General features: G+C 36.9%; 1 protein-coding gene across 6 annotated transcripts in view; it reads left to right on the top strand.

Annotated features, from left to right (window-relative positions):
• Positions 1-24,580, top strand: part of LHFPL3 (LHFPL tetraspan subfamily member 3) — a 490,487-nt gene that overhangs the window by 319,845 nt on the left and 146,062 nt on the right. For all 6 annotated transcript variants that reach the window (XM_016145909.2, XM_016145913.2, XM_016145911.2 and 3 more), the window contains exon 2: positions 13,245-13,481. In XM_016145909.2, coding sequence (XP_016001395.1) covers positions 13,245-13,481 — 237 coding nt within the window. The remainder of the gene's footprint in view (positions 1-13,244; positions 13,482-24,580) is intronic.

The raw sequence follows: 24,580 nt of genomic DNA, 5'->3' as shown, positions 1-24,580 counted from the left end.
CACTCACCTCCTGCTATGTAGACTGGTTCCTAACAGGCAACAGACAAATACCACTCTGTGGTCCTAAGGTTGGGAACCCCTTTTCTATAGGACTAGACCTGTTGAAATGGCCTTGTTTGCTGTGGTTTAGATGTGGTCAGCCAACTAGCATGCTGTTTAAGAGAAATAACAATGCTGAAAGGCAGAGAGTTGGGACTAGGGAGACTAGGCTTATACAGAGTCACTAATGGGAATAGCCAGTAGCTATTCCAAAGTTAGGCTTGATTCAAGCTGGAGGCAATATCTAAGGCAGAGAGTTGGGCAAGCAGTGGATTGGATCCCACAGCAGTGGATTGGAGCCCCCAAGTCATGGCCTTTATGAATATCACTTGCTTTGGTCAAGGTTATCTATCCTCAGAATAAGAATCAAGCTTGCCTTGAAGGGTTTAAGATAAAGAATTTACACAGCCAGAGCCAGGCAAATTATCAGACTCCAGGCAAGCAGGCTCAAACTAAGGTCAAATGCTGGTCATAAAAGAAACCATAAAGCTAATCAGGAAACCAAGACAGAACCATGTCACAAGCTGAGAAAATCTAGCAGAGACGCCTGAAAAACCAGCATAGGTGCTTGGAAGTTGATCCCACACAGTAAATCCACAAAGGGCTTTATACCCCTTGCTATCAACCGTTTTAACTACAAATCAGAAGCTAGAAACAAGATTATAACAACACGTTACTGTGTGTATCACTATGTGTTAGGTTGACTATTGCTTTCCTGAAAGACATCTGCACCCTAATCCTTGGAACCTGTAAATATGTTAAATTACACGACAAAGGGTAATTAAGTTTACCGATGCAGCTAAATTTGCTAAACAGCTGATCTTGCAATGAGGAGATTATCCTGAATTATCTGGGTTGGCCTAATTTAATCACATAAATCCTTAAAAGTGGAAGAGACAAAAGAGAGGGTCATGAAAAGGACTGGGCTCACAGTTGCAGGCTTTGAAGATAGAAAGAGACCATGAGCCAAGGGATGTAGGCAACCTCTAGAAGCTGGAAAAGGCAAGGGAATGGATTGACCTCCAGAGCCTTCAAAAAGGAATGCAGTTAGCATTAATATGATAGCTAGGCAGAGGGCCAGGGGAAAGAGGGAGCAAATGGGGATGATCGTTTTACGAATTATTTAGATGTCTAACCAATGTACTGTATACTTGAAACTAATTGAAATAAATAAATTTTTAAAAATTTCAATCCTCCCTCAAATAAAGGAATATAGCCTTACAACCACCTTGATTTTAGCCCAGTGAGCCTCATTTCAGAGGTCTGATCTATAAGAACAGTAAGATAATATTTGTGTTGTTTTAAACCACTAAGTTTGTTGTGATTCATTAGAGAAAAAAATGAATACACATTACAAATTAGAAAGGGTTTAATCTAGATTGTGTTCAACCCTTTCAAATCAATAAAACCACAATTTGTCCAAATAATACTTCTTTTATGTATAAAAATCAACTTCTCTTTAAAGACTACAAAAGATACCTTAAAGAGGAAGAGCAGGCAGTGTGTGTTGCAGGGTAGAGAATGTGTGTTTATCTTCTTTTTAGTCCCTAGAGCTGGGCTCAAGTATGATAGAGACCAAGACCAATGCCCAGATCATGGTTGCTCTAGACTGTTCTCAATTTCCAATCAGAAATTTTAAGTTCTCATGGTCATGTATTGATGTCCAACAAGAATCAATATCCCCTACTCTGGGCAAATAGGTTACTGGTATTCTGAATTCCACTACTTGTAAAAAAAAAGAAAGAAAGAAAGAAAGAAAGAAAGAAAGAAAGAAAGAAAGAAAGAAAGAAAGAAAGAAAGAAAGAAAGAAAGAAAGAAGGAAAGAAGGAAAGAAAGAAGGAAAGAAGGAAGAAGGAAAGACGTAAATAAGAAGACGAGAAAGAAGGACAAGAAGCAGGACAGAAGAAGTCATTATGATGACGTAGCCTCCTTCTTAGAAGGAATCCCGCTTCTTGGGGATTTTCTCTCTCTCTCTCTCTCTCTCCCTCCCTCCACCCTCCCTCCCTCCGAAATACCCGCACCCCGAAGCCAGCACGTAAAGAAAGAAAGAAAGTTCTTTACTGAAACATATTTCAACAAGTATACTATCTTATCACTGTATTAAATATTCCTAACTAGTGGAGTTTATCAGTAATTTATATGAACATCATCCTAGAATTTAAAATGCTTTATGTCATCACAGTACTATAATTCCATTCATACACCCCACCCTTGAGAGTGTCAAATGAATTACAATAGATCTATATTTAATGACAAGAAGGAACCTGGGGCTATGGTTAAAGGGTAAAGAGTACAGAGGCCTCAAGGGAAGGGAAGATCCCCATGTGCAAAGAGCAAAAGCCAAAGCTCCCTGCTTAGTTTCTAGAACTTTCTCCTCAGCTACTCTAGTGCACATTTTCAGAACAAAACCACCTTCTGGGCATTCATTGGCAGGTTAAGACTGGGTTAAATTCCCTTTTAGTAAAGGGAGAAGGCATTGTTCTTCAGGCATTCTTCTTCAAATGTCATATTGGTCAAAGTTTTATCTATAAAGTTTAGGCTACTGCTTTTAGAATTTGAAGTTGAAAGATGTTAGAAAATCTTTTCACAGAACATTTAACATACTGACTTCTCTCACCCTCTCTTGATACCTGACAGTTCCAGTTCAGTTGCTCTAGGGACAAACTTCTTGTTCTAAAGCAGCAGCATTCTCAATAAATATATAAATTATGGTCAATCTTATTATATAAATTATGGTAGATCTTACCATCCATTGGCTATGGCCTAACACATCTCAAATTATTTTCCAAATTCTGAATAAATTGTTTTGAAGAAGTAGCAAGGAGAATGGAAGTCTAAAACAAAGAAAGAAAAAACAATTTAAGGGAAATCTAATGGGAAAAGGGAGCAAGACATTTAAAAAGATAATTTGCCACGATGGTCTTTTTTTTTTAGCAGTTTTTTGCTTTAAATGTAATAACTAAGTCCCCTAGAGTCCACATAACCTTGATCTGAAGTGTCCTGGGGCGAGGGATCAGAGGAAGGAAATGACATGAAAAAGGAGCAGACTCAGCATAAGGAGCAGTCAGCTGGAAGATTTTGTTACCCAGAGCCCCATGGTGCTGTGCAGCATTTTTTAACGTGGCAAAAAAATAATTCAGTGCTTAGTCTAGATCATGTCTCTGAATGATATTATAAGCCCTCTCTGCAAAGAAATCGACAGCATTTCATAGCTTATGCAATTTTTCTTAAACTATATAAGCACCAGGACTGGGACAGAGAAATAGATAGATAAAGATAAAAAGATGGATAGATGGATGGATGGATGGATGATAGGCAGGTAGGTAGGTAGATAGAGAGATAGAGAGATAGAGAGATAGATGATAGATAGATAGATAGATAGATAGATAGATAGATAGATGATAGATAGATAGATAGAGATAGATAGATTAGATAGATAGATAGATAGATAGATAGATAGATAGATAGATAGATAGATAGATATAGATAGATAGACAGACAGACAGATGATAGATAAGGGGGGAGGATGGGTAGGTAATCAGCTAAACTGTGAAAAAGTATAACCTGGGAGCCTATTAAACGTATAAATGTGTGCATCTAATGTTCTCTTGAAAGCAGTAAGATCCTTCATCATTAAGGATGGTTGGAGAAGTATTCATCTTTCTTGAACTTGATTCCACTTTAACATTTTTAGTGTGCAATATTTTCTCCATGTGTTTTCTTTGAACAGTTAATTTTTGCCATTTGAAATTTCTAAAGCATTAAAATGCTGTTTCCAGAGAATAAAATTAAAAGTGAGCAAGCTGCGTAAAAGAAATATCACTGCTGTAAGGCTGTATTGGTGCCAAATTCTGTTTCAGGAAAATGTCTAGAAATGGGCACGGTTCCCAAGGGTTCTAGTTGGCTTGAGAAAGTTCATCCTCACTGAGGATAAATTCTGTTGCTCCTAAGGTCACCCCTTCTGCTGAGAAATAAACTTCTGGTAGCCAGATTTGCATGAGATTCCTGACCTTGTCTAATTCCAGCCAATAGCAACAATCCCAGAGTCCCGTGGTCAGAGTGGAGAGCGAATGGGCTACCATCTCTGCCTGCTGAACAGGAAGACATTGAATCAGCTCATGAATTTTTTCTACAAGTATGATTATTTCCCACAACATGTGTATGTCTGGAGCATCAAGCGAATACAAATTTGTTCCTAAACCTGAATACTCTAAGGTAAACAGTAGGTAACCAGTAAATAATCTAGCCTGGGCATCCCTGTGTCAGCACAAAGCTGATTGATGAGAGAAGGTTTTGGCAATGAGATGCCCAATTGAAATAATGCACAAAGAGCCGACATGAGAACAAGATGACAGACCAACCCTTTATTGCAGGGACCACATAGGATTCTATATGCCAGAGAACAATAGTGGCATTCTGCCACACATGCATGGTACAGCAAGCTGAGTCATTCTTACATAAGCTAGGTGCAGGCGCACTACTGCATTTAAGGTAACATGCCGGATCTGGGGCCAAACCTTAGCCTCGAGCCTGTATTGTGTCTGCCAGGCCTGGGGCCAGCCAGGCCTGGGGCCCATACCCTGTTTTACAAATAAAGTAGCCATGACACAAAAGAGCCACTTGGAAAAGTGCTGACAGGGTAATCATTGATTTCCGTTGCCTTGCTTTGGGTGTTGTGGCTAAAGCAGATTTTGTTGGGAGAATGGTGACAGATGTACTATGACACAGGGTCCTGTTCATATGGCCGTGAAGAAAGATGGTAGTTTTTCTCTTAAGATCCTATGTCTGAAATGCAGTATAGATTTTTAGCATGTGAAAATGTTGCCTGAATCTCGCAAGGGCTCACCTGCAAATCTCAGACATGTTTGTAACCTGACAGCATTTTTGGTTTTGTGTTTATTGAAATGTTTATTAAAACACTGTCTTTTAAAATCCAAAGAAGTTACTTAAAAGGAATAAATGTTCACAAAAACTTAAATAGAATCTAAATGATTCATAAAAGACATGAATTTTTACCTGAAGCAGATATAATTTTATATATAAGTAACCATATTTAAATTAATAAGGTACATATATATTTATTGTCATTATACATATATTCTTAAAAGGAATATATACCTTTTAAGAACATATTAAATGTTTGGCTAACACCAGCCAACCTAAAATATCAAGCCAAAAGATAAGGTTAATTTTCTTGTGAAATGTGTATAAAATCAAACATACATATATTTATACAATAAAACCTCATTAATTCCCATTCCACACATTTAGAATTTATAATTATTCTAATGTTCTTGGCACTACATATAAGATGAAATTCTAATTAGGTGAAATGCTAGTGTTAAAAGAAATATTTACCCATATAAAAGCAACAGTTTCTAAGTATTATTTTAGTAGTAGTTCTTGTACTCAAAGAATAAATGTCTAATTAAACAACATGTTAAGCACTGCCAAGATTCTGTAAGTGCTCTTAGTACTAAAACCAATATTCTAAAGTAATTTCATGTGCATCATTACTGTTGATAAGAATAGCATAGATGGTGTTAAAATCGAGACCGCCTGAATTCCAATTCTGGGTCTACCATGTGGGGACTTTGTATGACCTTGAGAAAGCTATTTGAAATGTCTGTGGCTCTGCTTCCTCATCTGTAAAAAAGAAAATACTGTCGGGATTAGCGGAGAAGGAATGAATGACAACCCTCTGTACCCCCTCTGCAGTGAGCTGAATGTTTATGTCCCTCCAAGATTCATAAGTTGAAACTATAATCCTAGTGTGATTGTTATTAGAAGGTAAGCCTTTAGAAAGTATTAGGTAATGAACATGGAGCCCTCATGAGTGGGATTAGTTCTCTTATAGGAAGAGGCTGGAGACCTGGCTAGTTCTTTCCGCCATGTGAGGATATGACAAGAGGTCAGCTGTCTGCAACCCAGAAGAGGGTACTCACCAGAACCGTGTCATGCTGGTGCTCTGATCTCAAACTCCCAGCCACTAGAACAGTGCAACCCTCCCAAGCTCTGAATCAAATGAGAGAAGAGCAGGCAGATAGAGGACAAAATATCCCCTTTATTATGAGAAAGGTTGAAAAACATGGCTCTGGATCTCTTAGCCAAGAGGCATGCGGGCAAACGTCTCCTAAGGCTGGTATGCCCAATTCCTCTCCTCCAGAGAGTCCTCCAGGAGCTCTCACTCCATCTCTGTGGAGAGAAATAAGGAATGAGATAAGGGTCTGAGAGTATTTCAGGAAAACGGCTTCTTTGTGGAAACTGGAGGAGCCAGAAAGAAGTGCTCACATGTTTTCCTTAGTGCTGAGAATTAAATGAGATAATGCACATTCAGAGTGCCCCACTCATGGTAAGTGTTCAGTCAATATTAGCTATTATTACGATGTATTATTAACTGTCATTATCACAGTTTCAAGGAATTTGGTTATATTCAAAATACATATCAAATGCTAGCTAGTTGCAGTAGAGAGATCAGAACCACATTATATTTTTAAATTCTAAATTCTGATTTGTATTATATTTGATTATAAACCCTCAAAATTTGAGTAAATTATCATTATGTTGTACAATTAAATGTTTTTCCTCATGTCTGGTATCATTATATAAAAGCAAGTTCTCTATGTAGCTCCTGAGTACTGGTGTGAGTGAAAGCTGATCACCCCATTTCATCTCTGGGGGTTTTAGAGCTGATTCAGCAAAAAAGGTACAGACTCCTTTACTCAGGCAATTAGCGCTAAGCTGCTGGACAGAGAGTAGCAAAGCTTTTCTTATCACACACAACTTTCTAACTCTTCTCTTTTCAAAGCCTGGTGTTTATTTGCACTTTCTCTCCCACCACTTCCACCTTTCTAAAGGATGTTGTGTCTTTTGTGTTACAGCCCCAAATTATTACCCACAAAATTATACTGGGTTTAAAACCAAAATTTATCAAGAAACAATTTGTTTTCTCCATGGACTCTAAACTGCAGTATTTCATGTTTTAGCCTATCTAGTAACTCAGTTTTCCAGAGGTATAAATGTAGCACCTTTTCTAGACATAGAAATACCATAGCTCAAGTTTGCCAGCCATGTGCCCATGAAGCAGCCACAGGATGATTCTCGTCTCTCCTTTACCAAGTGTTTAGAATGAATGCTCCCCCAGCATAGCCTGGCAGCTCCCTGGCATCAGTTTCTGCAATTACTGTATGCCTGAATAATTGATAGAGTTAAGTGAATGCAGCTTCATTTTTTTTCACCAAGTTCTCCTTGAGTGCTTCAGCAACATGAGGCAATTTATCATGATTTTTGTGCAACAGAGCATAGAGTTTTTAAAGAATGAACTTAGACTTTCTCTTCCTGTTCAAAAAATAAGTAGCTCTCATGTTCTCAACATTAACAGTCCTGATTAGGACAGTAGGACCAGAGATACCAGCAGGCCCAGGTGACCCAGACCGTAAACCCAGTCACTTTGTTTGTCTTGCTTCATTTTCCATTAGAGAAAGACCCAATTAAAAACATTTGTGGATTTTTCTAAGGATGTTCTCTTCACAGAGGTTACATTCAACCCTTTGGCAAGAAAAATTTTAGAACAATTAGTGGCCCCCGGGAAACACTATCTGCTTGTGTCCTATTTCAGAAGAACCCGTGTGGACATCAGCCTCTCTCAACACAGAGGTTCCTTTCAGAATGTGAATGCTTCCTAACCATTTGGAATATGCTTAAAATTTAAATCAACAGTCACACCCTCACAAAGATGCCTTTATTATGTATTTTAGATTAGAAGATATTATGATGTCATACAGTAAGGACATGAGTTTCTTTTCATCATTCTTCTCTGCTCACCTCTAGTTTGTGAGCTCTCATTCCTCTTTAGCATTCAAGAATGTTCTCTGATTTACTTGCAGAAAACCTGCTGCTGGATTGAAGGAAGATATAGCTGTGAATAGGTTAGTCATTTCCTAGGTGACACTCTAATAAGAAACCCACTTTTGGATAATAGATTTATTAGAACTAATTTTCCAGTACTCCTCATGGTCAAGAAATAGCATGTCCAAATTAATCAAATGTTCTGGTGCTTCATCTAATCTAATATTTAGCAATAGTGCTACGTATTACAGGATGAACAATTTGTAAAGAATTAGACATAATTAATTATAGAGCCAGGAGGAATGGTATTTAATCTTTCATTGAGACATTAGCCTAGGATCTTTCAGGTACTTCTTAGGATTAGGGACGGCTGTTAGTTTTCAGTGGCTATACAAATCATGCAAGTTAATAAGATTCTGGTTAATAGAATGCCAGAAAACAGAATTTATTATAGCACTCAAGCATTAATGCAGAACGTAATAATAATACCTTCCCCCAAAAAACCAACAGAGCCTAAACTATTTTAATGGCTTAAATTGATCTTAAATACGTTATAACTTCTGGGGGCTGCCACCTTTCAAATATAAAATAAAACAGCCAAGAAGAGGAGAAAATGGGGGAGGAGAAATAGGGAGAGAAGAAAATGTATATTTTGATAATACATTGTCATAAAATAAAATTTGTTATGCAATGGACATCTAGAAGCACAGCTTCCAAAAGGATAGAATTTTTTAATTTAAAAATTGGATTTTAATTACAGATTTCACTTATGAAGCTTTAAAAGCTTTTAAATGCAATCATTTTATTTTTAGTATCCTACTATACAACCATTCACATTTTCTAAACAGCTAAATTAGAAAAGATTATAGCTTTCATTTTAAGAGAGGACAAACAAGAAAGAAGTAAAAAATCTAGTGCCTTGTGTCCTGAAGGACACCTGGAGTACACTTGTTAAGGGAGAACTAAATATTTTTCCCCAGGAGGCCAAACCCTCACCTTATTGGCCCAGTTTTTATATTAAGATTTTGCTGAACAGCCAACTCCCTTAGACTATTGAATATAATAATTGCATTTTTAAAAATTTTATTTCAGCAAAATACCCATTTCACAAAATAAAAAGCAATTGCAAATTCTATTATTTGTTTTCCCAGATTCTTTACTTACTATTTGATCAAGAAAGTCATAGACTTTGAAAATAGAAAACAAGGGTTTGCCATTCATATTCTCTTGTGGTTTTAGTTTCAGAGTACTAATTCTGCCTCTGCTCTTTTTATCCCAATCTGAAACTCAAAGTTTCCAGAAATGGAAACCTTTTTTTAAAGATAGTCTACCCTCAATGCAGAAGACCTTGAGAAAAGATGGCTTTCCACAAACATCCTGTCCCAGGGAGGTTGTCCTGTGATGTCCAATAACATGCATGAACCTGTCACTTGGTGATTTCTATTAAGTTTAGCTAAAACTATAAGTTATTCTCCAAGTAATTCCTATTCATAAAGAAAAAGTATTTTTTCTTTATAAAAAAGTAATTTTCTCATAGATAAGTTATTTAATATGTTAAAAGGTATTTAGAAAGTTTTTTAAATATTCTAATTAACATGGACTTTTCTGAACTATGATTTGAATTCAAAGATCTTATGTAATTTCTCAAATATATGAATTTTTGCTCATGGAAGTCATCTTTTTAAAATTCACAGATTGTTATTGCTAGACAGTGCCTTGGAGAACATGTTGGTACTGCGTGCTGGGAGATACAAAGGGAATAGGAATTTGAAAATATTTTCAAATTATTCACTTCATTTCTTTCTAATTATTCTCCTAAGTACTTACAATCTGTTGTCTAGTTATAACAATGTTTCTGTTATATGTCACCTAAATATAAATCCATCTTTAAGTAGACCTTCTGTAGTTTTTGTGATCTTGAGTAGTTGTGATATTGACTTCTATAAACTATATTTTAAACTATACTAACTCTTACAGTTCATCTATTCAGTCATTCACTCTCCCGTTCAAACGTGTTTTAGTGCCTACTATGTATAAGGCACTGTTTTACAGCTGTGAAAATGATGTCAGACCAAAGACTCTTTCCTCAGAAAGCTCATACATACTCTGTTAATTGAGATAATACTTGTCAGCGCTGAGGTGATCAAGAAAGGAAGATTTCAGTGGTGAGACGCCCAGTTGGAAGACTCCACAAGAGGCCGACATGAGAATGAAACAGTAGGCACCAACTTTATTGCCAAGAGTGTGCACTTCTGTGCAAGGGGACCTCATGGGCTTTATATATGTCAGAGAACAATAGTGGCATTCTGCTACACATTCATAATAAACAATAAACTGAGTCATACCTGCATAAGTTAAGCGCAGGTGCCTTACTCCATTAATGTAACATTTTAAATCCAGAGTCCTATCCCTAGCCATGAGCTTGAATCATAGCCAGACCTGGGACCCACAATACTTGTAAACAAATAACAAATGTAAAATGTAACAGGGACTCTAACATAGGTATAATCAACAGCCATGAGAGTTCAGAGAAGGGCAATTATGATATTATGATTTAAAATAAGAAAGAAACAAAAATTCATAGACAGAGACATTGGTATGATGGTTACCAGAGGGAAAAGGAGGTGGGGGGGAGAGGTAGAAGAGGGTAAAGGGAGTCAAATGTTTGGTGAAAGAAGGAGACTTGATTTTGGGCGGCGAACATACAATGCGATATACAGATGATGGATTATAGAATTGTACACATGAAATCTATATAATTTTATTAACCAGTGTCACCCCAATAAATTTAATTTTAAAATTTCTAAAAATAAAAATAAATATATATTTAGTCTTCGTCCATTATTCCTGACACAGAGCTTCTAAAACCCTTGGAATTTCCTCAGTGTGAGGGTGATACAGGTGTCTCTTGTTACGTTAATGAAGTGGTTTTTGTAGAACTGAACCAGTGGCTTATGGAATCTGTCCCTATCTCCAAGTAGATAGTGTTAGAATTAAGTTGAATTATAGGACATCCAGTTGGTATCCAAATATTGTTTGTTAGGGTGAAAGAAATACCCATACACGTGTGCATGCAAACACACACACACACACACACACACACATCAGAGTTGGTACCAGCATTAATTTAGCAATATTCTAGGATTTGAGATGGCTTGTTTTGTGGAGGATGTTGCATTTGACTTAAATGTTAAAAGATATTTAAGAGTGGAGCATATAAGGACAATAGCGGGAAATACTCCAGGCAGAAGAGAAAATAGAGATCAAAAAACTTGGTGTGTGGACAGGGAGTCATGTTTAGTTTAGCCCAAGTGAAATGGAGAGTATAAAAAGGAGGGGGACTGGAAAAGTAAGTGGTGCCTGGATCATGGAGTCTTTGAATACCTAAGCTATCTGAGTGCTCTTCAATACCAGCATGACGGTCTAAGTGGTATTGTGTAATCTGGATTAAAGTTAGGGTGAACTGAAGGCTGGATTTTGAGCATGACGGTCTAAGTGGTATTGTGTAATCTGGATTAAAGTTAGGGTGAACTGAAGGCTGAGAGAAGTTAGGGTTCTCTTGGAGAAATAATGAAGGTTTTAAGTAAGAAATTGTCCGTGACACCTACCCGTGCAGAGGTATTGCACAGGTAGATGAAAGAACCATGGCAACATTTGGGATGTGGGGCAAAGAAAAGAGTGGAATCAAGTATGGCTCACATTTCTGAACCATCATTCTGTAATATCAAAAGAATCCTCAAGCAGAATTCCCCAGGCAGCTTTCTTTCTTGCCACCCTTCTTGGTCTCTGTCTTCTCTGGACTTGCCTTATACATCCATGCTCCTGTTAAAAAATTAGAAAGTGGGTGTTCACTTCTAGCTTGTTCAGTAGGTAGCAGTGAGGCAAGAGTTATATGACATCCCTTCCTGCCAGCTTCAGGAAGTGTTTGGCTTTGATAGTCACAGAACTGTAACTCAGTTGTGCCATCATAGTCTTCCTAAGTCGCATGCCCTGGCAGTCATAACCTGCTGTGTGATGCGTAGTGCTTGCCTCTCTTGCAAACTCAACATATCATTTCTCCCTCCTGGTAGCCCCTCAGACATGCCAAGCCTCTTTCCAATCTTGGAGCCTTCGTGCATGCTGTTGCCTAGAGCATCTTCCCCATGAATTTTAAGTGTCCAGTACCTTTTGTTTTTCTTTCTTTCTTTCTTTCTTTCTTTCTTTCTTTCTTTCTTTCTTTCTTTCTTTCTTTCTTTCTTTCTTTCTTTCTTTTTCTTTTTTTTGCCCTAGTTTAAATCGCTCAAGAGGTCACCATCTCTAAAAGAGGTTCCACCCATTTTTCTCTTTGAGCCCTTTGTTTCTTCCCTGCCTGGTTCTTATTATTTAGAACTCTTTCATTTACGTGCTTAATCTTCTTTTTTTTTTTTTTTTTTTGCCTCTTTTCCTAACCAAATATAAGCCCCATGATAACATAAACCATGTCTCTTTTCTTGATCGCTGTATTCTTAGCACCAAGAACTATGCCTGGCACTCCGTAGGAAATACTCTGTAAGTAATGGTTGAATTAATGAGTGGATGAATTAATGAATGAATCCACCTGTTCAGAAAGTTCTTTATAACTTAAAACTATCATTGTTTACCCCTAATTTAATTAAATATAAAGAGAGTGGCAACAATAGCCAAAGTAACATATTCTTCTTTAAAAAATATTCATATGATTCCCACAATGATATTTAGAAAATCGAATATAAGTATTCTCCTTAAATTTCTGAATTTCCAGAAAAGTGATGTGGTGCCACACCATGTCACAGTGTTTTTATGCCTTTTTAAAAATGAAGAGAATAGAAAAGAAAATATCAGAGTGCATTGCATGTGAAAAATATAGTTTCAAGAAACTTTTCTGTTTGTACGTGTATGTAGGAGATCGCAATATGAAATTATATTTTACTGTGATTCAAAGTACATACATACATTCTGGTATTTTCCACATTATCCTAATCCTGTATCCAGCTGCTGTCATAGCTCTTCAAATCCAGCATTGAACTGTCATTTCGCTGTGCTATGATTTCTTATGCACATGATTCCCATTTGCAATGGGAGCCTTTTCACAAATGCACACATTTAATTCAATTTTTTAAGTATTTTCTTATAGATCAACATATCTTCAATTCTCTCAGATGCTTGGGCTCTCTGTGAAGTGCATTCCTGCAAGGTGCTGGGCTGTTTTTAAGTTAACCAGGGGAGGGAAAAACACTGAGTAGGACGTGGTAAGATTCACTATTCATTAAACCAAGAATGTGAAACAGTGATTTGACAAACAGTACCAATATTTGCTAGAATAAAATTTGTTAACTTTTTTTTCCCTCTCTCCCTCTCAGCTGCCTGTCTTGTGCTTGGCTGTATGATTTTCCCTGATGGCTGGGATTCAGAAGAAGTAAAACGAATGTGTGGAGAAAAGACAGACAAATACACTCTTGGGGCTTGTTCAGTCCGCTGGGCGTACATCCTGGCCATTATTGGGATTTTGGATGCCCTGATCCTCTCATTTCTGGCATTTGTGCTTGGTAATCGACAAGACAGCTTGATGGCAGAGGAACTAAAAGCAGAAAACAAAGGTAAGATTGCTTTGGGGAACTCTTTACCTGGACACCTAAGCACAAAAAATGATACTTTCCACCTTTCCCATTAAATACCAGTACTTCCCTTATGGGTTTAATTTGTTGCATCTTTTAATGCTGTGTAGTTCACAGACTTTCCCCCAGGCTTAACTCAAGAAATTTATGCAATTAAAATATCGTATTTTTTGTCAACTGTAATTGAAAAATCAAAAAGTGGTGAGGGCTAGGGAGGAAGGTGAAGGAGAATAAGAGGTTCAAATTTTTAGGTATAAAAGAAGTTATGGGGATGTGGTGTACAGCATAGGGAATATAAATAATATTTTTATAGTGTTGTACGGTGTCAGATGGTTGCTGGACTTATCATAGTGATCACTTCTTTAGGTATATAAATGTTAAATAAGTGTATTGTATACCTGAAACTAATACAATATTGTATGTTAGCTATATTTTAATAAAAATCCTTAAAAATAAAAAATCTTATACTTTTATATTTACCTTTCCGAGGCTCTCTGAGTCCATCATTTCAGTTTTTTCTTCCTTCCCTCTCTTGAGTTAATGGTTATGAATATAGCTTTTTGTGTGTGCAGTCTATTTGACTAAATGGAGAATGCTTCCAGGTTATTTTCTAGGTTGAAATAAATGCCTTAGGAATCTCAGAAAATGATATATAAATGACTTTATTAAACTGTTCACAATCACTTTATTTAAAGTCAAACTCATTCTCTCAGAGAAAGGTAGAGATACTGGCCCCAAATAGTTACAGTTAGAGATTCAGTAATTACCTAATTAGATGAATTTTAAATGTGTTATCTGGATAATCAAAAGTCATCATATTTCTTTTCAAAAAAGAAAATGTATCCAGAAACACAAAGAAACTAGGATAGAAATAAGGACATTGACTAGTGAATGATACAGAAATATTACAGCAGGCCAGTAAGGTAGTAAGTCATTATTCAAGATGAATCATTTAATTTTCTTTCCAGATTTCTAAACCAGTTTCTTAGGATAGAATTTACTATATTAGTTTTATTATATACTTTGATTCATTTAACTCTTTATCTTTATATTATCTTTAATACTTTAAAATTATAACAGTACTTTCAACTGAGTGACTTCTTTTTCTAGCTTTTTTTCTTAATTTGGAATTAAATCTATTCTTGAATTATGAAATTTGGCTTATTTCAAGTAGTTGCTAACTTCAGAAACTCTTGACTGCTTCAACAAGCCTCATATACAAGCACATATTAGTATCTACATGAGTGTCCCATGCAATGATAGTATAGCAAGCTTTATATTTAGACTATCACTGTTTATGCTTTTAAATTATGAACTATAAGGAGAGAAAACTGAGAATTCCAGGAGAGCAGCAATCATCCACAAACCCTTTATCTTCCTGATTTATATACAGAACACATATTAGTTTACTTGGTTATATCAAAAATATCCTAAACACAAAAACAATCCTTTCTCAAAGAAGTAGTGCTGATACTTCCTAAAAATGCAACCCCTTCTCTTCAAGTTGCCCTTTCTAAATAAAAAGGATAATATGAAGCTAAGTATTATACTTTATAAAGCATTTTACAGATTTAAAGTGCTTTCACATACACTCATTAGTTTTGTGCCCTTGTCTGTTGTCTTTATGACTTGTTGGATGTACATAGGTCTCTGTCCAGTAACTTCACTTTGAAGTTAATAAGGATAGCTCAGTATTAAAATAAGTTACCTTTCCATAAAGAAGGAATTAAAGAAAATTCTTTCTGCAAACTCTTGAATTCTACCACTACCCAGTAGTGAACCAGAATGCTCAACTAAACATTCAAAATTATAAGGAGAACCTTTAACTCTGTAGACATCCTTTGACCACAAATAAGAAATTCAAAAGAAAGAAAGAAAGAAAGAAAGAAAGAAAGAAAGAAAGAAAGAAAGAAAGAAAGAAAGAAAGAAAAGAAAAAGAAAAAAGAAAACCAGGAACATTTTTACTTGGCAATTGGGAATTCTAACTCCTGTCCCCATATATAAGTGACAATGGTTCTAAATTCATGCTTCAGAAAGGAACAGCTAGGATTATAGAATAGCGCTCAACAGTTTTCAAAAGGGATCTTCTCTTCTGGTTGACTCAGTTAAAAGTTATGCCTGATCTTTTCTGTCTAGGTTTTCATTAAAGAAAGCATCATTTTCCACTCAATGATACCTTGAAAATACCTTGGTGAAGTGTTGATGGGAAAGAAAGTTAAGAGGCCAACATGAGGCTTAGGGACTGTGTCTGATTTTTCTGTGTTCATCATTTGCATGTATCCATAGTATCTTCCATGAAGGGCTACAATCAGAAGCAGATCACTGGTAGCAAATCAGATCCAATAAAGTAGCAGAAAGTATCAGGCCACATTGATGAAACATTTCAATTGTTCTACATTTTTATTTCACAACCAGAATTTCTTTATCTGGAACTGAGAAAGCATGAACAGCTCTACTCTGCAGGCCTTTCAGATCCTCATACAATAGGCTCTGTTTAAAATGAAACCAGGATCCTAAACCTTGTAAAAAATGTAATCAAACCTACATATTTCTGGAACATAGTACAAGATTTATAGACACCGTGTGAATTAGCCTATATTATTTGGTATTATCTAAACACTCGTTCAGTGTTCAAACTCCCAAAGTTTGAGGGAAGACCAATCAGTGGTTTTGTATGTTTGTGTATGAACATAGTTTCACTAAACAGTAGTTTAATGGCTTCCAAGTGCATGCAGTAACCAAAACTAAATAGCATTAATGTCTATAGATCATAAGGGAAGAAATATCTAATAAGAATAATTCATAGTCAGGAAGTTGGTTATAAATGAGTACTTTTACAATTCACATAGATATATTAATATAACTTTTTGCTTACTAAAACATTTTTTTTCACTGTTAATTTTCTTTTCTATAAAACTACCAAGATATCCTTTGGTAGTCAAGGCCTCCTTTAGGTTCCAGGACAATGCAAGGAGACAGAGGCAAATCTAGCCTCATGAAATTTTAGAAATTTTTAAACTCCATCATGCCTCTGGAAGCATAAAATACCATATCTCAATTTTTGACTCAATAGAGTAAAATATTCATACATTTCTATATACATTATATCACTATACACACTGTAGTATCCTTTGGAATCTTCCAGTCTTATGGTCTGCTGATCATGTATAAAGTAGCAGGAGCATTATAGAGAGAATAAACACGAAGTTTATCTTGAGCAGCCTCAGGTCCTAAGCAGTCTTGTGGCATGATCATATATTCTTTTTGTGATTTTTGGAATTAATCTAGCAACACACTTCCCTCATTTATCAGGAAAGCCTTCAAATGGGTTCAGGTTTTCCATGTATCATTACAGTAAGGTAAGGATATTGCTTAGAGCCATGAGTCCTTCACAACAACCACCCCAAATAATGAAACAAAAATTAATGTTATGTGAATTCTAGAATATATCAAAGGAGGAAAAGGAACTCGGTTGTAGTTGAACTATATTCTGCTCACAGAGTCTTAAGATGAAAGGGAATATAGGATGCTACTGAGCCATAAATTAACCATCGCAAAGGTGCTATTCAAAGGGAAAACAAGGGTAAGGTACACAGGTGAATGACTTCACCAGTATAGACCACTGCCTCTTAAGATGAATTTCCAGTGACCTCACCCCAACCCCATTTCATTGACCCCCTTCAACACCTCCCACAACATTTCTTAAGCTTCTCCTTTTCCAGGAATGCAAAGATAAATTAAGAGGTCTTTAGCTGAAATGTATCATAAATTGTGACATGGCAAAATTTAACATACTATCAACAAACAGAAAACAGCTTTGATGTCCAAGTGTTGTCATTGAAGGAACTTCTGTAAGAGATAAAGTTAATCATCTATGATGCTCCTTCAAAGTCCCAGAAAATTATTTCTTTAAAAAAAAAAAAAAAGCCTCACTGAAAAACAAAGAGTGGAAACTCTTTAAATATCCAATTAAGTTTATGCAGGAGTTGGCACAGGCAAGAAAATTAAACTGCGTACTCTGAATTTGGGGAGCCAGCCCTGTAGGCTATGTGCCGTCCCTGGCTTTGGGAATAAGAATAGGCAGGTGTTCATTCTTGTTTGGGAGTTCAGTAGCATAATTTCTAAATGAGCCGACAACAGTAAGCATTTAACCTCAGTACACTGCTTAACTGCATATTTTAACATACTGAACTGTCAAGTCAATTTAATTATGTAAAATTAAAGTTTCATCCAGATAAAATGGATTTGAAATGAAAGCCTCATTTTCAATTTCTTTCATTAGTTGGAAAAGGATAAATAATTACATTTTCCGGCGTTCCTGTGCCACAAATATCTCTTACCTTGTGAGACACCATTCATAAAGAGGTCTTTTTCTGCATTTGTGTTTATGGTCTTTGGAATTGCTTATCAGATAATTGGGTCCTCTCATGAGCAATTTTAAAGTCACTTTGTCTTCTAGCACTTAAACTACAAATGAGAAAACATGATTACCCATCAAGTGATGACTTCAACTACCATTTATTTATTAAGTGATTTAAGCTCTTCTTAATGCTATAATACAGGGAGTTAGAATAAATTTATTTTACTTAAATAACTAATTGAGAAACTCTTCAGAATTTTGATTTAAGGTCCCATGCCATGCCCCAGCCCAATGGTGTAATGGAAAGAGCCTGCAACACCCGGAACAGTGCTGTTTCTGACATGCCCTGAGGAGCCTTGCACCATATCTTAATAGTTTCAGAATTAAGCTTCCTTGTCCATAAAAAGCAGTCTTGTGTAAATGGCATCTGAAGTTTCTTCCAGCAATAAAATATCCCAATTCTGAGGATACTTTCAAAGGTGTCCTTTGAAGACACTGCGAGGGCAGCAAGATCTCAGAGCAGTGAACACACTAAAAGCTTTTTCAGGGACTTGTTAGCAATGCATGAGTGACGAGGAGAAGGGAAAGATAAAGTACCAGCGGAAGGAACTCTAGGACAGCTAGGGTTTCTCCCTTAACCAGATATCTACCTACCCAGTGAACCGTGCCGTCATGGCCCCGTTCATTCACACCACCACAAGCAGAATGAGTCAATTTTAGAAACTCTGGCCCATAGCAGAAGAGCTTCTTTACCTCACTGGATTATCATATTATGTGGTGTTCATGTGGACACTTTGACAGTGGACAGAGCTCCAGATCAGAGGTGAAAACTTTGTTTCTGGTCTCAACTCCAGCAAGTCCCTTAACATCTCAGACCCTCAGCTTCCCCTTCTTTAAAGTGACAATAATAATTATCCCCAGCCCTGCCTCCTGCGAAGGACTGGAAGAGTCCAAGAAAAAAAAGCATGTGTGTGGAAGCAATTTATAATCAATACGTACAGAAGCTTTACTTATTAGTAATCATTTTCCCATATAGCATTTATTTGATCTTTGTAATAATCCTGTGAAATGTTTATTACCCTAGTTTTTGAGGTTCATAAAAGTTAAATATTTTGTCTAAAATTTCACAGCTAGGAAGGGCTCAAACAGAAATCCTTTTACTTGAAATTTCAAATTCTAGTACACACCATAATATAATCAATTCTTGACAGATGCTGATTCTATTGTTTTCAACTTTACCAGTCAGCCCTGTACAAGTTATGTCTTAAAAGAGTTTTGTCTTATTTTCATTTGGTAGATTTTAGATAATGTTATTTAATCAAATGTTTAATACACTTGAGAATGAGGAATAGCCTATATAACCGATTCCCTTGCTTGACTATGTAATTTTACAAAAACCCACTGAGACACAGAACAGATTGGTGATTGCTAACGGTGAGGGGAAGGGACGGGAGCAAAATGGGTGAAGGTGGTCAAAAGGTACAAACTTCCACTTATAAAATAAATGTCGTGGGGATGTAATGTGCAGCACTATTAACTAATGCACAATAGTTAATAATACTGTATTGTACATTTGAAAGTTGCTTAGAGAGTAGTTCTTAAAAGTTCTTATCACAAGAAAAAAAAAACTATGTGCGGTGATGGATGTTAACTAGACTCATTGTAGGAATCATTTTGCAATATACACATATATCAAATCACTATATTATATACGTGGAACTAATATAATGTTACATTTCAATTATATCTCGATTTTAAAAAACGAACAAAAAATACCTAGTGAGGTCAGATCAAGAAGGTCAGACAAATGCTTTGAATTAAAACTTTATTAAACCCATAGTGAACTGTTTCCCAATAGGATTCATGTAGAACAAATTTCTCATGGTCATCAAGGTGTCTTAGAATCTGCCTCTAAAATATTGAATATATCCTGGCACTTTTTCAGAAGGGCTAGAATTAATCTGAGAGTTGGAGCAGATCCTAGAGGTCCTCATAGATTTGTTTTATGTACTTAATGCTGCTAAGTACTCTCCTCTGACTCTTTCATAAACTCACTCTGCTCAGGCTTCCCCCCACCCCAGCATTTCATAGACACTGTCTTGAGAAGGTCACCCCCAATCTCCTAATGCTAAATTTCACAGTCAATTCTTATATTGACCTCTAGCAACCTTTTTCATAGTTGACCACTGGCTGAGCCTTGAAACTCTTTCTTTAGTTGGTTTCCAGTAGATGACCTTGTTTAAATTTCCTTCTACCTCTCTGAAGCATTTTCTGCGTAGTCTCTTTTGGTGATTTCTCCCTATCCCTCCACTTTTCCTAGCTATACTCAATTCCTAGGTTATCTCATCTGGTGCCATAGCTTTAAATAACATCTATACCCTAAGACTCTCAAGTCGAATCCATTTCGCACCTCTCCAATGAACTCTGGTCTCATATACCCAACTGCCTGCATGATACCATTTTTTGAGTATCTAATTAGCATCTCAAACTTAACATTTCTCTCAACGCCTCTTCCGGCCACAGTCTTCTCCATCTCAGTTAATGACAACCTTTTTCTTCCAACTGCTCAGGCCAAAACTTGAACCATTCTGAACTCTTTTCTTTCTCTCACAACTCACATCCAACCCATCCAAAACTCTTGCCAGCTCTACTTTCATGTATATATTTAGAATCCTCCCGTTTCTCACCCCCATCACTGCTGCCATCCTGGCCCAGGCCATCACTGCAAGACATTTCTACATGGTTTCACCAGTTCCACCACTGCACCCTCTCAGTCTAATCTCAACAGAACAGCCAGTATTATTTTGTCAAAGAGTTAGTTAGATCATGCCATTCCTCAGTTTGAGACCCTCAGTGACTAGAGGATTTCACTCAGAGGAAAACCCAAAGTCCTTTACCACTACCTACTAGACTATGCAGATCTGCCACCAGTTCTGACCTCCTCTCAGTTTCTCCTTTCATTTCCTCTGCTCCAGGCACATTGACTCAATGTTGTTTCTTAAATACATGAGGAACTGTCTCATCTCAGGGCCTTTGCATTTGCCTTAAATGTGCTTCCTCAAAAATCAGAGCTCACTCTCTCACCTCTTTCAAGTTTCAATCCAACATTACCTTCTCGGTGAGGTGTTCCTTGGCAATTTCTCTAAAATTTCATACCTGGATAACTTTATCTAACCCACTATATGTTTTACCTCTTTTTCTTAATTGCCTGCCTCCCCTCAGAAAAGCTGCACAAAGGCAGGGATTTTTGTCTTCTTTGTTCACTACTTTATCCCCCGTGCCTAGAATAATCTTGAAACCTTTCTACCATTGCACAGATCTTAACCTTAGAAAATGTTTGCTTCCATTAAGTTGACATGTACCTTCTTGTAATGTCAACCCATTGCTACTCCTATTCTGCCTTAAGCTATTGACATATTTAGAAAAAGGTATGGTGTCTGTAATGGTTAAACTTATACATTCACCAGGTGGTATAGTTCCATGTCTTGCTGGGCATCTGGAGACACCCAAGTTGTCAGTTCTGTCCACTACCCACTCAAGAAGCCAGGGAAGAGGGTCACCTCCAGTTGGGAGGAGGCAGAGGGTGAGGACATACAAAGGTGTGGACCAGAGTCATTCGTGGATGTGTTGCTGGAGTAGGTCTCCTTCAATTTACCTTCCATGCCTAGAAGTAGCCCGGAGAACATCTGAACTTCTGAGATTGACTCTGGCCCATTCAACAAATACATGCTAAGATCATAAATGTTTTCAATCGACATTCTAGCACAACTTTAAATGAAGCCTGTAGTTAGCTGAAAACCTACTAGCTTCACTCCCTACCCCCTCCACCTCCCGCTTTCTCCCTTTTAACAGGATCATCGTAAGAACTGAAAACAGGGAGTTTCGTTACCTCCATGAGATTAATGGATTATATTTCTTTCTAAGTTACTGATGTGTGGCCAGTTCTTTCTTCTATTATAAGACTGAGTCTAATTTCAAATCTCTGCACTCTGGGTAGCTTTGGTAGACACCTCAGTATATGAAGTTAATTAGTGACAGTTATGTCTTTTGAAATTTACTGCTTTTATTTTAGTATGTAATACAGACTTGCTCATTAATGCAAACTGCTTATATTTCCGGACAAATCCTTCATTTCTAGCCTTTTCATCTATACATTTAAACTTTTAGACCACAAATATACTTATGAAATTTTTTTCTTCCACGTATGTATACCCAAAGATGTTTATTTTCTTCATGTATCTAGTTAGTTTCTCAACAATGAACCCCCTCTAGCTTCTCTCTTACCCATCCTGGGGTCTCTAGTTCTTTTCCATGTGTCCTATGGAGAAAATACATCTACTAAGTGAAACCTTAGTGTTCTTGATTTTAATTTTAGTTAAATCTTCATAGACTTCAGCTTCCCTACTCAGATTTGTTTTTTAACATTCATAGAACTTTTTTGGCAGAGTGGATCATTACATTCTTGCTACATGTTTAGTGATTTCATTGTGAGGTCAAAGAACACAATGAAAATGTAACCTATAACTTCACTTGCCCCTTGCAAAGGGAAACATAATTGTTCTTAACCTCTGGCAGGATGAGTGGGAACACAGTACAAGCAAAATCCTGCTGTGATAAATAAGTGTTGAGGTTAAGTTTGCAGAAATATGTGTTACCTCTGTTGGTGCTTCACAAAATATGACCGCCCAAAAAGCTACAAATTTCTTTTATTGCTCTAAGTTTCTTGAGAACAAGAACTACATCTTAACTGTTATCTCCAGTGTTACATAGTTCCTAGGACATAATAATAAATGCTTACTAAATTTGAGCACTTATTATCATTTTTATTGAATCAATTTCATGGATAAATGTGTAAATATTTAACTCATCTTCCTATTTAGTATGTCTTCTGTACATGAAGCAGTTAGTCCCTTACTTCACTGATTGCAAAGGAAATAAATTTACCTGCACATTTTGCACAGATAAACATATTTTAAAAGAACCAAGGAGTGGAATATCAAAACAATTGATGCTTTAGGCAAATCACTGCACTTCTTTAGGCCTTATTTCAACAGCTACAAAAATGTACTGTGCACTTAACTGTGCACTAAGCCATGGGTAAAGCTACAGTATTCAACTTACCAAATGTTTCTTTTGTGTCTGAAGCATACCAAACCTATTGATAGGCACTGAGGATTCAAAAATGAGTGGCACAGGGCTTGTCCCAAGAATCTTTGGGGAAGACATTTAGTGTTATAAGTTCTAGGTTATATTTCTGAGATCCAATCCTGTTCTGACATCTGTGGCTTCATTTTGTTGGTGCCACCTCTGTATAAATAAATGAATGCCATTCTCTGGGCAGCCGACTTACTCCAGAACCAGTGAAAGATGCTATAATAAGCAAAGATTGCATCACAAAGATAATTTGACATATAAGGTTTCATCTGCTGGAAAGCTTTAAAAAAATCAGCTTGTGGAAAAATTAGTATTAAACAGAGAACATAACTATGAAGAAACAAAAAATACAGTAGATATATGTGGCCTAAGGACAAGGAAGACTGACAGGAGAGATGGAGGTTTTTCTCATATTGCTAAGACATTCATATTAGATCAGGCTATTTAAAATCTAAACTTCAGAAACTGTTCTGGGGAAAAGTCATTTGTATTTGTTGACTTTATCGCTCTTGAACCACGTCTTTACAGTCAACTTGCCAGCTCATAACAGCAAGTGCTGTGTTTCTGCATTTTACGGATTTTTTCTTCCTAGTTTACTGCCCAGTAATAATCTGAGACTCAAATTTGATGGGCAGAAAAATCAGTTTGGCCTGAGTAGCTATCATCTCCCTCACTTAACTTGACCATGTCGCCTTTGATGATGTGCCTGGAATAATCAGGAAGTGAAATATGAATCCTGGAAAATACCACACGATGCTGTCTGCAAGTCGATGTGCTGTCAAATCCCACAAAAGTGAGAGTGACGACGTTGTCAAGAGATCTAGAGGGCAGAATTCAACCAGGGAGAAAAGCAGCTGTGGCGTTAGTGTTAGCAACCCCAGCATATGTTCTGACAGAGCCACTAGACAGACTGGTCACTGGAGAGAAGCCCAGGCAGGGGCTGGATACAGCCCATTAGGCAGCAGGTGAAGCTACAGCACTCACCAAAAGGACGGCTCTAACTCAGTGCCCTCATAAAGGGGCAGCTTCCAAAGAGAATGTAAACAATTGTCCCTTTTCCCAGAGAAGGTGGCAAGCCTAGAAGTCACATGAGCAACCTGTGTCTGCCAGTCTGATAGTTCCTCACCAGAGGCTGGCCTTTTGGTGCCAAAGTCCAAACTGAACCAGACAGTCTCTGATTATTAACCCAAGCAGGAAAAACGCAGTTTTCTGGTCTCTGGGAGCTTTGTTTCAAGTTTACACATTTAAAAAGAAAAAAGAAAAACTTTTTCTGTCCTTGGTAAGTGAGGCCCAAAGATGCTATATAGATCATTACATGGTAGCAAATGAAGCTATTTCACTTTTTTTTTTTTTTTTAGGAAAATCTTCTAAAAGCATGAGTGACTATTTTTTTGGAGGGCGGGGAGGAGGCAGGGGGAGGAAACGGTGGTTCAGCCTAAAGAAAAGTCTTAATGGTGGGCTCAATAACTCTTCAAATGTTGGGGTGATAATTACCCCAACTCTCTCCTCTCATCTAAAAAATATTGAAATACAATCACAGAGTGAGGACATTTAAAGTGAGAAGTCA

Source organism: Rousettus aegyptiacus, unplaced genomic scaffold (assembly GCF_014176215.1).
Source record: "Rousettus aegyptiacus isolate mRouAeg1 unplaced genomic scaffold, mRouAeg1.p scaffold_m13_p_13, whole genome shotgun sequence".
In the NCBI taxonomy this organism is placed as follows: domain Eukaryota; kingdom Metazoa; phylum Chordata; class Mammalia; order Chiroptera; family Pteropodidae; genus Rousettus; species Rousettus aegyptiacus.
Note: the sequence above shows the minus strand (reverse complement) of the source record. Positions and strands in the feature narration are given on the sequence as shown.